This window comes from Talaromyces amestolkiae, assembly GCF_001896365.1.
Source record: "Talaromyces amestolkiae strain CIB chromosome Unknown scaffold15.1, whole genome shotgun sequence".
Taxonomy (NCBI): domain Eukaryota; kingdom Fungi; phylum Ascomycota; class Eurotiomycetes; order Eurotiales; family Trichocomaceae; genus Talaromyces; species Talaromyces amestolkiae.
In genome coordinates this window covers 342294-355498 of record NW_024468051.1, presented here as the reverse complement: position 1 = coordinate 355498, position 13205 = coordinate 342294, and the positions used below count along the sequence as shown (strand labels likewise).

Here is a 13205-nt window from a genome sequence, read left to right as displayed (position 1 = left end):
GAATGATAGACACAAATTCAGTGATTTATCTCAACCATTATCACTACCTAAATCTCACATAAAAGTCGCAAACGTTGATTTCCTCATATTCCCTCGTACGTCCGTACAAAGTAATTAAACAATAAATGTATGATCAAGTAGAAAGGTGGTAATTCGAGCGGAAGGGGGGTATATGTGAAAGGATCAGGAAAAAGAAAGTAAACGCTGAAGAAAGAAAATCGAAAAGAGAAATAGATATTCCGCGCCATATGTATTTTCCTATCGTCGTATGTGACGGCATGCTGGGTAGCAGTGATCGCCGGGTTGATAGACAGTTGTGAAAAAAAAAAAAAAAAGTAAGAATTGGAAGCTGAGAAAAGCATCATAAGAGTTCAACAGGCTGATTCGGGTCATGACGATTCAGCTCACGAAAGGAAGGATTCTGAAGGTCGTGATAAGATGTCGTCTGTAGGAATTGCCGATATATCTTCCCCTCGGCTAGCGTCAGTGTCACCCTCATTGACAAGACCGTTGCCATCATGAGAAGAACCATTGCTATTCGTTTTGTCAAGATTCAGTCCTTGAATCTTCAACCCCCCATCATCAGCGTCTTGTTCGCCCGTCACTTCTCCCACTTCTTTGTTCTGAGGGATGGGCGGTTCTGGCTCCATCAAGGCGGGAGGTCGCTGATTCATCATCCGTGCCTGCTTCAAGCTGATGGTCTTTTGCTTGTTGGTGGTCTCCACAGGCCGACTCAAGTCGCGATCAATAGTCGCTTTCATCAAGGCAGCCATCCAAAGACGTCCTTCTTGAACACTGTCAACTTGAAAATAATGGATCGTGGGTCGTGTGAATTGCACGGTTCGCGATGTACCGCTCTTGGGAGGCACTAGCTTGAAGATGAAAGGTCCATCAGATGACTTCGGAGAACCAGCAGCATCGAATGCTTTGTCCATCGGAGATTTGATTGAGCCCTCTGGCGAGGTAGGAGAAGCTTTCGCTCCAGTGATTGTCGCGTGAAGGGCAGTCAGCGGATCATTGTCAGCACGTAAGACACGATGCGCAGTTATATCAATAAGACCACGTTCCTCTGTATCATTTTCTGAATAGTAATAAGACAGACGTCGGCCACGCAAGACGAACAAGCGTGGCTTCCAGGTCGTCATCAAGTTTGCCGAACGTTTCTTCATCCAACCGCTGTACTCGCAGCCCACCATTTGTTCCTGGGGGCTCTTCTTCTCCAAGCCACGCATGTAGGCGCTAGTGTGCTTCTTGGTTTTGCTGCCCGTCTTCGACGCGACTCTTGGGACAGGGAAAGGCACGATGCCGTCGACGGCTTTGCCCGAACCGTCTGTACTGTGGCGCTCGGAGCTCTTGGAGGTTGCCGATGGTGTCGTAGAACCAGTCCTACCAAGTCCGAATGGAGTAAAATCTCTGATGGGCGATATTGGTGGCGTTGCTTCTTGGGCATTCAGCGCTCCACTGGTGCTGTCTGACGTTGTGCGAAGCCCGACAGCACGGCGGAATCTGGGCCCGACGTTTCGAATGCCGGAGAACGGTAATGGGGAGGAACGACCAGTTGTTTCCATATCATTTCTTCCAGCAAAGGGTGAAAATGAAGGAGGTGTGCCGCCGATTTTTCCATCCAACGATGCCATAGCAGGATGCCCAGAAGCGGGATCTGCAACCTGACCTCCGGCGCTTCGAACTCGGCCTTTCATGGAACCGCCGTGATAGCCCTTGGAAGCCACTGACACTCGGGACGTCGAATTCTGTATAGAATCAGTGCTCCCAATACTTCCAAAGCGAGAGTGTCGGCGAGTGGACTTTTCATCCACGTAGCTGGACTTTCTTGAATGGCTGACGCTTCCAGCACCTGATTCGCGCTTCCGTAACAATTTGCGAGTTCGACGAGTCTCCACTTCTCCGCCAGAAAAGTAGCCACGGTCAAGGCTCTCGTAAGGCACTCCAATACGTGGAGAGTCCTCCTGTGATGTGTCAGCCTTGTCCAGAAAGTTCTGCTGAAGCACAATGTCCTCGTCTGTTGCTTCAGCGGCAGTCCCAGGTCGACTGGCAAAAGGTGGATTTCCATTTATCATGGTCCATGAGCGATCAAATGATCCCTTCTTATTATGGGCAGCGGCAGCTTGACTGAGGTTGGGGGATGAATCCATTGATGAGTGACGGCGAGTATGGTTAAATTCACGGATTGAAGCTGCTGAAGGACGCCCAACTAGTTCTCGACCCATCGTAGCAGTCGATGGCGAACTAGGACTGCCTTGGAGCAACGTCGACATGCGTCGAGGTGGTATTATCGCGGTACTGGGTCGCTTGTCGCCAGAAAGACTCGGAATTCGGGGTAGGAAAGTCGAGTTTTGCGCGGCGCGGCTGGAGGATCGCTCTGGTTCGTCTACTGGATAGTAGCTAGATATGGAACCTGACTGGGGCTGCTGGATGCCTTTGACTTCTTCTTGAAGAGCTTTGATTTTATGCCAAGTTTTCAGCCTCCGTCCCATGACGCCAAAATCGAATTCTTTCATCAGCAGAAATTCTTGGCCCATTTCCAGCAGCACATCACCAGTAATCTCTTGTTCTTGGAAAATATCGCAGTGATGTGCATCAACACCTAGACCGCGTAAGTAGCGAGCCGTCTCGAGGTGGTCCCATCTGCGAACTTCGTCCTCCGTGAGATGGCCTCCTTCTTCCTCGTCGGTTTCATGACCGTTGATGTATGATAGGCGATGTCCAACATGGCTGCTATATTCGCTTCCTGAATCAGTGACAGCTTTGGATTCTTGTGTTACACTGTGACGAGGAGTGTTAAGGTCGGTGATATGTTCGTCGATCACACTGAGCGTTTCGTTCATCACAGGAGAGTCGCCGCCATTCAAATGGTTACCAAAAGTCTGGCTGATTGTGCGCTGAATGCTGGTCGCAAGCGAGGGTGATGATGGAAGAGGACTTGAAGTTGAACGTTGAGGTTGTTTGAGGACTGGGGACGCGACTTCCTCCATGCTATCCAGATTCAGATCCGGAGCCTCGGCAGCGCTAACACGCCTTGAAGCCTGCGGGGTTGTTTCGCCTTTTCCTTCAAACTCGATCGGTGAGGCACTGATTCCTTCCGCGCTGATGCCTCCAGCACTATCAGTGGTACTGGCGGTCTCGGAAGCACTCGACGAGGCGGTTGCCGGTCGTCGCACGTTCAATCTCGGGGGGAGGGTAGTGTAAACTGGGCAAAAAGTCAGTCCAAAAGTGTCGCGCAATGTAGCCTCGAGCAAAGATGAGTTGTAAGTACCTCCTGGAAATAGACCGGTCTTGCCTGTCGCTGTATGCTTCCCCAAATACCATCCGTCGCCGAAGCCCTCGTCCAATTCGACCAATTGGACCTTCTCACCACGTCGCAAAGTGAGTTCGTCTTCTCCACGAGCATCAAAATTATCTATAAAAATAAGAAAACGGTCGTTCAGCAATGCCATAATATCCAACGATTTTCTGTGTCAGGTACGTACGGATCACAAGTAGAAGATCGCCGGGCTGAGCCTGGCGAGATAGAGGTGTCTGGGCCATGGCGGAGACCTTGTGCCAACGGAGGACGAGGTCAGTCTACCACGATCTGTCGGATCAATGCTTGATGAGTCGCACAGCAGCCACAATTCGAGTGGAAGGAATGAGGAGCGACATGGAGCAAAAGCAGGGAATCGACAGCCGGGTTCGGACACAGAGGCGATGGGTGGTGGATGTGGTGTGTTCGACGCGGCAGAAGAAAAGGTTACTTTGGGAGTTTGGACGGTTCCGAAGGCGGTGGCGCTGGAGGTATTGACAGAAACAGCAAGCTGCACACACTGAACGCGGGGCTGCCGATGCGCACCAGGTATGTGCTCCAGATGATATGGATGCAAACAAGTCCTAGGAAAGACAAAAATAAAACAAAAGCGTCCGGTATGAGAGACGAGCTGGAGATGAACTAAAAGCAGACTCACATCAGGGATGCGAGAGAGCCGGCATGCTTAAGTACGAATCGGCGTGACTTCGGGCAGCGGGAAGGAAGGAAAGGACAAGGAAAAAGAGGAGACGATGATTTCACTGCTCAACTGTTTAACTTGTTAAGTAGGACTCCATAGCTTAACTCAATTTGGTGCCTGGGCCAGCACTGTCAGGCTTTTCGTTCCGCCGGCACTAGCGTTTACTTAGCTTATCACTGCATTAACTTAAAGTACGTAACTATGTACTAACTTGACTAGTTAACTCACGAGATTTCCTGATTCCATGTGATGGCTTTGCTTCGTGTTTACTTACAGCTTCAGTTCTGCAACAGAAAACATGTATACTTTCCAATTTCAATCCCAATTCTGCATGTTGTGGTCGTGTTACTCGGATTAAGCTGATGACGACCAACATCTCGTTTCTACTAGGAGGATTTTTCCGCATGAATATTGTACCTTTTGGGAAACCGAGACGGATCCACGTGCCGTGCATGGCAGAGGCTGGAGACTATTGATTTTTAGTATGCTACTCTGGTCTTAAATCCCATCATATAAACAACTCCGGGAGATGCGCTTGTGATAGTTACTTCGATACCATGTTTTACTGAAGTACCTAGACCGGCTCCTTTCTGACCTTTGATTGGATAATCCGTTCAAATTCAGCTTGCACTCTGCATTCTCCCTTTCAGAACTCATAATCAGATTATTCGTGTAATTATTCACCTGGGATGCATACGTGATACGGACCAGGGTAAGCGACATTGTAAAGACTTAGTCGACCAATTATAGCTCCCGGGCTGTGCGGAGCTGCCAGCAAGGTCATGATGTGTTCGTTCTATGTACTCGAAATCTGGACAACGAATCACCGGTGGCACTGCATTATTATTAGCAGTAGCTGATAATCGAATGATCAATGGTCTCTGTGGCTGTAGTGAGTGCCCGCATACGCAGACGCTACTGCACAGTCTAGAAAGCGAGTTGCTTCCATTGAATGCCTGACCACTAAGGCACCGAAGTCCGAGTGAGTGAGTAAGGAAGTCATCAGCGGGGGCATCCTATTTTTGAGCTGCAGCATCAATAAGCTGCGCCTTCGTATCCTACAGTGCTTTACTATATCGGGTATTGTTGATGGCAGAGAGAATGCTTTTGATGCATCAAATGACAGATCAGATCGTAACTCCCCGCAATGAGATCCTGCTATGCGAGTCAAAAGTCTGGACTGAACCGAACATCAGGTCTGTCGATTATGTTCAATGCTAATTTATGAAAGATTGCCTGGACCAAAAGAATCGGGTACGTAAAATGTATGAAGTAATTTTATAATCTTGATCAAGACAAAGAAGTGTTTGCATCCACGGGCCAGCCTCGCCAAGATTGCTTACCGCAGAGGGCCCGCCCGTTGGCTCGCTCCACTCCATCTTAGATCTTCCATCGCCATCCGCCTCTAAACTTCTATTTCTTCCGTCACGGCCCAGGCGAATTCTCCCCGGAGACTGGACACGTAACATTTCTCTCCGGTTCTGTGCAGCGTTATAGAGGATGGTGACCCCGATTTTGCATCACTCGTGGACTATAAGGTTGGCTCGTTGAMCCCCGCAACGCCTTCTCGCTCATCAACAAAGTTCCCGCCTGTCTAATTCGCCATTCTATCGACATAGATGACCACCAGTTTGGCTTAAATCGCCTGTCGTCTTGTATACGAATACGACCAACACAGCAATACTCTCTCCAGTCTTGGTGATATCCAGTACCATGTCCTGGCGTCATTATGAGTCCGGCGCAGAATCAGTCGGGGCGACAACCCTCATCTCTGCTTGGTAGTCAATTCGCCTCGTCCAACTCAACCGCTAATCGATTTCTCGGTTCAACGCAAAGACCTTGGATGACACATAATGGCCCTTCAACAGTACCCTCCGGACGTTTTTATCCCAAGTATCCCAATTCCGCGAATACGCAAGCAACAACGCACTTTAGCGCTCCCTCCCGACAATCGACGACACAGCCTCCCGCGCCTATCGAGACCTCTGAGCGGTCTCTTGGAAGTCATTCATTGGGCTCGACGAATACTCGTTTCACGCAGGCTGCCCCAGTGTCGCCAGTGACACCCGGCACAGGGTACTCAGATATTGACATACAGCCGTTCTTAACGAAAGTGACCAGACCCGACTGCGCCGTGTCCACGGCATCCTTTCCCACCCCTGAGCCCAGCAACGCCTCAATAGCCAGTCCGGTCGTTGCCGTCAGGGAAAGAGCGGGCTCTTCCAGCAGAGATGCATCATCAACGGCAGGTGCGAATGTGTCGCTCCCGCAGCCTGCTAAATGGGAAGGTGCGACCCCAACACTCCCTGCCGCGACTTCCCTCAGTCCAGCCCAGCAGCAACAACGGCAACAACCCCAGTGGAGCACGAGTCAGACCTCCTCCCGGCCCTCTCGGCCTCCATCTCAACCACAACCTCAACTTCTACGATCGTTACACGCACAATCGCCACACCAGCAGCACCAGCAGCAACAGCTACAGCAACAGCAAACTCAACATCCATCTCCTTCCCCTCGGGGGCAGATCTGGCAGCATGCTAGAGCCAATCTTGATTCATATATACTACAATTGAACCGCACAAAGCATTCGTCCGACGCGAACAAATCGGCCGAGACCGTGGAGTTGCCCCGTGTGCGTATATTGGAGGATGCCTGTAGAGAGGAGGACATGTTCTATCTAGCTCTGCATCAAACCTTCTGTCTCAACTCTGCAGATCCGAGCCAACTAAGTCAAATCACACACCAGGCAATCCTGCCCGGCGTTGGCTTCGATGTGGTCGCGCAGCTTTTGGTCGACAATAAGAGACTGTCTCCAGAATTTCTGCGATGGTCTGTTGAGTACCCTATGCCTCTCCGAGTGCTATTGCAGTTTGAAGAGTATAGGAATGCTCTCAAACAGGTCTCACATTGTTTAACTACGATTTCCCGTTATTGGTCTGTCTTTGAAAAGGAGATTCGCTCACGTTGCCACCCGCCCCAGGTAGACGAATTAGTTGACAGCTTGGGCGTCGAGTCGCCCGTGTTCCAACAAATCGTGTTTACTGCGATCTGTCGGCGTTTGTTTGGTGCACGAGAGGAACCATACAAGGCCTGCATATCTCTTTTCGAAGAGGATCAAAGAACCTATAAGCAACGCTCTATGCTTCCTGTTAATGCTAGAATACAGGCTATATTCGACTTTTTTGAGAAGTACAAACAGATTTGTGCATACCTGGCAGTGCCAGAGTCTTCAGACGATCGAAAAACGTTTGCGCCACGCCCAGTTCCATCTTCTGTTCAACCAGCAATGTCCATGACGAGGACGAGTGGGAATACGCCACACCATCAAAATCTCACACCGAGCAACACACCCACGAGTCTCCCTCATCGACTGCCTTCGACAGCCCAGAATGTGTGTGGTCGGCACGTTCACTTACCTGCTAACCCTGTTTCTTACCCTCACGTGTCGCCAAATATGGTACCAAATGCTGGTCAACAGCGACATCACCAGCAACAACAGGCTTCTCATCAAAATTTCATGCTGAACGCCGGCGCTGTTCAATCTGCCCAAGCGCCTCAGCCAAATCGTTTCACACCGCAATTCTCTGGCTCCCTTCCTCCACCTCCACCTCAATATACAGTTGCCTCGCAAACTCCTTTGCCAGCCAATATTGCAGCGCCACATCAGACGCTACCACCCACTCTCCAGAATCAGCCAACTTTTCCACATATGAGACAGAACTCTACTGGTCATCCCGCGTCGACTGCTTTACATCCTCAATACATCTCTCCTGTCGCCAGTCCCAACATGGGGCCTAGTATCAGCTCACCAATTCAACCAATGTTCTCGCCAACACAGCCCCCGCCTAGCAACACAGGACAAAATCGACGCCAACAACCTCCTCAAAGAGCTCCTCAACCAGGCCCAGCTACTTCTTCGCCATTAACAGTGCAGCTTAGTGGCACTTCATTTCCCCTATATCCTCAGGTGACAATCCGACCCATACCTCCTTATCCTTCACCACAAATACCCAATCAACATAGCCCCAACGCAAACCCACTTCCAGACATTATCCAGTATTTTTCGGGATTCTCCGTTGCTCCACAGCGACTTCCTCCTAACAGATCCTCATTCACCTGGACTTTCACTGTTTCACGTGAAGCACTACGTTTGAAGCCGGATCTCGTCAGGCGACCCACTGGTAATGGATTTGTGCCGGCACTGTCTGATGGGAATATGTCATGGCGCCTTCGCTGCATTAGATATCAGGGACGCCTAGACGTTGACTCGATCGCTACATGGTCACACGCTGAAAGTAGTTGGCCCGATGTCGTATACATTCACGTCAACAACAAGGAAGTCGTTCGCTCACCGAATATGAAAGGCTCGCCAATAAGTATAAACAGTTTCTTGGTAGACGGCACCAATGAGATCCGAGTGAATGTTTTGCACACCAAAGAACAACGCACGTCAAATATTTCATACGCTATTGCGGTTGAGGTTCTAAAGGTGAAAAGCCCAGAAAACTTTCGGAAACTGGTCAAAAGATTGCCAGCTCAGGAGACGCGCCAACAAATCCAGGCGCGTTTGTCATCTAAAAACACTGACGATGACGAGTTGATGATAATGGATGACTTCATCTCCATTGATCTTCGTGATCCCTTCACCACACGAATCTTTGAGATCCCTGTTAGGAGTTTATCGTGCACACATAGGGAATGCTTCGACCTCTCTACTTTCTTGCAAACGCTTGCAGTCAAGGCTATGGGGGAGAAACATACGATATATGTCAGGTGTCCTATTTGCAGGAAGGATGCGCGGCCTGACCTATTGGTGGTTGATGATTTCCTCAGCGAAGTGAGAGCCTCGCTATCCAGGGAGAACAAGTTGGAAACCGCAAAGGCTATTCGTGTGAAAAGTGATGGTTCTTGGTATGCTGTTTTGGACACGGAAAGCGACAATCGCACTACTACAAGCCGGAAACGAGACCGCAGTTCTTTCGAGGCGGACTTTATCAAAGATGAGAGCCTTCCTGCTTCTACTCCACTGGCGACTGCGGCGCCTGAAGTCATTGAGCTTGACTAGGGTTGATACATATTTGCATATTTCTGATTCATGATTGTTTATAAATAGAATTCTTGATTCGACTGCTACAGGCGTTCATTCATTTGCCTCAGTCAATATGATACCCAAGCTATTATCTTCGGCGTTCACATGTTACCTTATTTTTGGCGTTGAGCATTTCATTGTTTAGCAATCAACTGATAGAGTTAGTCCATCTGTGAAATCACACTTTCTTCATTTGATTTCTTATACAAGACTCTTTATTTTCAAAATCTATGCATGACTGTTACAGGTGTTTTCCAAATTACCCTCTGAATTTACTAATCCAAGCAAAGAAGCACAGCATCAGGGCAACAAGACAAAGTCATGATCATGCGCCCCTTGCAAGTAGTCATACCCATCCGGCACCCACTTGATCTTAGGATCAACCGAACCCCAATCAATCTTCCCTCTGACACTCATCGGCAACACAATCTCGAGATTACTCCTATACCACTTCGGAAACAGCACCGTGACAATCATCACCCTCGGCTCATCTGTCTGATTCGGTCTACCTGCATGCCACAATCTGAAATCTCGGATGATCAACGACCCCTTTGGCAAAGAAGGTTGAACCGGCGGGCGAATTTTTCTGCGCTCTTCTAGGAGCTCCTCGCGTATCCCGGGTTCTGTCTCGGACACGTCATCTATCGAAGTGCTGAGATGCGTACCGGGCCACACCTCCGTCGCCCCATTTAGCGGCGACGTATCGACAAGATTAATATTAACGCAGTACCCAAAAGGGACACCACGCGGGAAATCGAAATGGACATCAATATGTGGCGGTTGACGCCCCGTGGCTTTGAACGCGGTGTTTGCGCTGTGGAATCTGAGTGCCGGCCCAGGGCCGACCATGCATTCGACGACTTGAGTTGCGAATGTGTTTGCAATCACATCCGAAAAAATGTATCCGTCTTCGAGGACAGGTTCTTGTTGGATGTTTCCCGTAAGAGGCCCGAAGTTGCGGTGCGTGGTTGATTTGGCGTATAGGGTTTGGGCTTCGGAGACCATGCGGGCGTTGAGTTTGTCGAGGTGGGTTGTGTCGATGGCGTTGTTTAGGATGACGATGCCGTCGTTGTGAAGGGCTGTGATGGCGGCTTGGAGATTGTGGGATGTTAGTGTTTTGGTGCTGAGTTCGTAGGGGGTTAGGTGGATGGTTGTTATGTCGTCTTGGACTGTGGTTGTGGCCATATTATGGACTTTGCTTATACCGTGATTTATGTTTATTATAGAGCATTCGCGATTTGTAGACCGTTCGACGTTATGGATATCAGCGAATTGCTACTTACTTATGTAGCACCTTGAGTGACTTATTTAGGGAAATATAAGAAGATAGATAAACTTGAATCGAGCATGTAACCCCGCATCGATGATGTACTTACTCAAAGCGAGCAAGGTCTCCACCAACAAAGTGAATTAGCTGCCCAGGTGCTTGTAGCTTGATGCTAGAATGGTTCATTTATAGAACGGACATTGCTGGCCACTAACCTTGGAAGACAGAACGACAGTTCCCTAATTGATGCATTCCCATAAACAATTACTGAAGATTCCACGCCATCGCTGTGCAACAAAACAGTCCATATTACTGAACAATGGTATATAAATACAAAATCCGAGTATTGAAAATTTCCCATGCTCAAGCCCGGAATGTGCAGCAAATGCCTTGACTCTCGCACCATGTTCGAACAAGCGCAACGCCGACTTCTCGGTCTTCACACACCGAAGCAAACCCTTCAGTGTTCAGCCACGCCGAAAAGTCCTCTAGTATTATGGGTTCATAAAGTAGAATCTTCTCATGCCACGTAAGTTGTGGCGAATGTGAACTGCTACCCAAGAATCTTTTAGGTCGAGCCTGAAGATGAATGGCCTTTGTGATTGAACATTGTAGCTCTAGAATAGTAGGTTCGTCAAAGGCCGAAGCCTTGGTTTTCGTCGATGAACGTTTAGTCTTGTTGCTGAGCGGAAGGGAACTGATCGCAGGAGTAGTTTGACGGCTACTATTCTGTCGTTGTATACGCATACGGGTTGGAGAGGGTATGATCTCTTCTTCAGAGTCTTCAATCTCGTCTGCTATATAGGTCGATGTACGTTTCGGTGAAAGAGCTTTCTCTGCGACTGTTTCAACCTTGCGTGCCGCTGGTTTGTCGGCGATCTTCTTTTTTCCAGCTCGATTACTTGTTTTGGACTCTCCTTCGGAAGATTTCGTCTGTTTCTTTCGGACTGGTAGCTTCTCGCTGAACTGGGTGTCAGAAGGTCTGGTAGTGGAGACAGACACCGTCGTACTCGTTGCTGTCAGTGAAGAGGTTTCCACATTCTTTGTGAAAACCGCTGCATTGCCATGCTTACTCTGCCAGCACTTCTCAAGCACATCAATCATCTTCTTGCGCCCTCTGATAGCTTTTAAACCGTAAGATTTGATTAGTTTCTTGAGCTCTTCATCGGTATGGCCGTTATAGTTGGGCATATCCGGCACCTGTCTTGTAGGTTTCGTGGCAGAAGGCTTAATCATCGACTCGACGTTGTCAAGACTAGCACTTTGAGACCTAGGCATAAGAGCGGTTGACGGTACGTCTACTGCAGGTTTATTGCTCGGTGTGATATCCTTCTCGATCAGGGGATTAGTCGCCGGGGCGGGTTTAGCGGAAATCAGTGATGCCATTTTTGGTGCTTCTCGATTCATCTCCGACAGTCGACTGAGAGCAGTATCAACAGTGGGCGAATCGGTCATGTCTATAATCTCAGGTTGAACCACAGCACCGCGGAAATCTCGAGCTGCCTCGGACCAATGACTCTTTTTGCCAGTGTATCGAGAGGCGAATCTCGTGGTTGAAGGGCCCACGGATATTGTCTCCAAAGTTGTTTTCTCAAAAGCAAGACTCTCCGAAAGCTGCAGAGCCTTTTGCGTTTCTTCGAAGAAAGTCGGTGAGTCATCTCTTTCCAATTGACTGCAAGTCCCAAACATGAAGTTCTGGTCGTTAAGAGACTTCGTGGCAGCATCCGGTGAAAGTATAAGATATGCCGGTTGTTTCTCTTTTACAGTTGTTTTCCTCTTTGATTTGGCAGGTTTCTTGAAGCCCTCGCCACCTTCTGATTCCTCATCAAACACAAATAGTCCCTCTGGCTCATCAATGGGCTCATAGAGTGCAGTCATGCGACCTGTTATAGTTTTCGGCTGCTTCTTTGGCTTAGCCTTCGTTTTGCGAGTTTTCTCGGCATCCTTGTTTTGTGTTTGTTTCAAGGATTTTCGCTCTTGCAAAATCTCAGACTCAACGAGCTGTTAATATTCGTTAGTGAGACTTATAATACGAATACCCTGGTAATGCATACCTCTAGTCGCCGGCGCTTAGTAGGGTTGCCTTCCTTCCTTGGTAGCATTACCTCCGAGACACTGTTTTCGCGACTATAGTGATAATTGCGTAAAGCGTCACCAAAATTGGCTTCCACGCCACTGTTTCCAGCTGAGATATCCTCATCCAGTGAAACCACTGCTGAAGCTTTAGGTGGTGTCCAGTCTGATCTCCTCTTCAAAGCTTCTTCTAAGTTGAGCCCCTCCGAATCCGCGACTTTCTTAGCTTCTGCCTCTTTTGCAAGTTTTTCACCCTCATTCTTGCCTATCGCCTTAGTTTTGTTGATTTCAGATTTAAACTTCGAAATAGTTGTACCTTTTGCTTTCGAGGATGTAGTAGCTTTTGCGACTCGGCCTGTAAGTATTTTGTTCTGCGGTCCCTGCGACGTAGAGCTCTTCCTATTTCGGACCGTCTTTGCATTCGAACTTCCAAGTCGTCCAGTCTTTGTAAAATGTTCGCTTACCACCGGTGTCTCCGCAGTGACTATCGAGGCTGTTGCTCTCCTTGCGACGGGAACAAGCGGCGATTTCGAGTCATTCTGTGTTCCAACCCTAATCTCCTCGAACAATTTAGAGGGCGATACTAGCGGAGGCGGAGATGAGCTCAGAGGAGGAAGCCCAAAAAGACGTGCCGGCGTGCATGGCGATACAGATCGAGCCCAGTTCTGCTCTGGGGACGATGGAGGGATCACAATGGTTTCGATTATTGAGCTCATTTTGGCCGATTGAGTTCGCCTCCTGCGCGCCCGGATAATAAGCACCAGTCATCTATCAAAGT

The 13205-nt window shown here is 48.9% G+C and overlaps 4 protein-coding genes across 4 annotated transcripts; 1 reads left to right on the top strand and 3 right to left on the bottom strand.

Moving 5' to 3' along the window:
- Positions 1-404: 404 nt before the first annotated feature.
- BHQ10_007356 (uncharacterized protein) lies at positions 405-3546 on the bottom strand (the record flags this gene model as incomplete). Its single annotated transcript, XM_040880042.1, has 3 exons — positions 405-3208; positions 3275-3418; positions 3489-3546. 3 exons carry the CDS (start codon positions 3544-3546, stop codon positions 405-407), a joined length of 3006 nt encoding a protein of 1001 aa, XP_040735859.1.
- A 2298-nt stretch (positions 3547-5844) lies between these two features.
- Positions 5845-9063, top strand: BHQ10_007355 (uncharacterized protein; the record flags this gene model as incomplete). Its single annotated transcript, XM_040880041.1, has 1 exon — positions 5845-9063. One exon carries the CDS (start codon positions 5845-5847, stop codon positions 9061-9063), a length of 3219 nt encoding a protein of 1072 aa, XP_040735858.1.
- A 324-nt stretch (positions 9064-9387) lies between these two features.
- Positions 9388-10272, bottom strand: BHQ10_007354 (uncharacterized protein; the record flags this gene model as incomplete). Its single annotated transcript, XM_040880040.1, has 1 exon — positions 9388-10272. One exon carries the CDS (start codon positions 10270-10272, stop codon positions 9388-9390), a length of 885 nt encoding a protein of 294 aa, XP_040735857.1.
- A 445-nt stretch (positions 10273-10717) lies between these two features.
- On the bottom strand, positions 10718-13143 carry BHQ10_007353 (uncharacterized protein; the record flags this gene model as incomplete). Its single annotated transcript, XM_040880039.1, has 3 exons — positions 10718-12355; positions 12409-12692; positions 12744-13143. 3 exons carry the CDS (start codon positions 13141-13143, stop codon positions 10718-10720), a joined length of 2322 nt encoding a protein of 773 aa, XP_040735856.1.
- Positions 13144-13205: the final 62 nt, after the last annotated feature.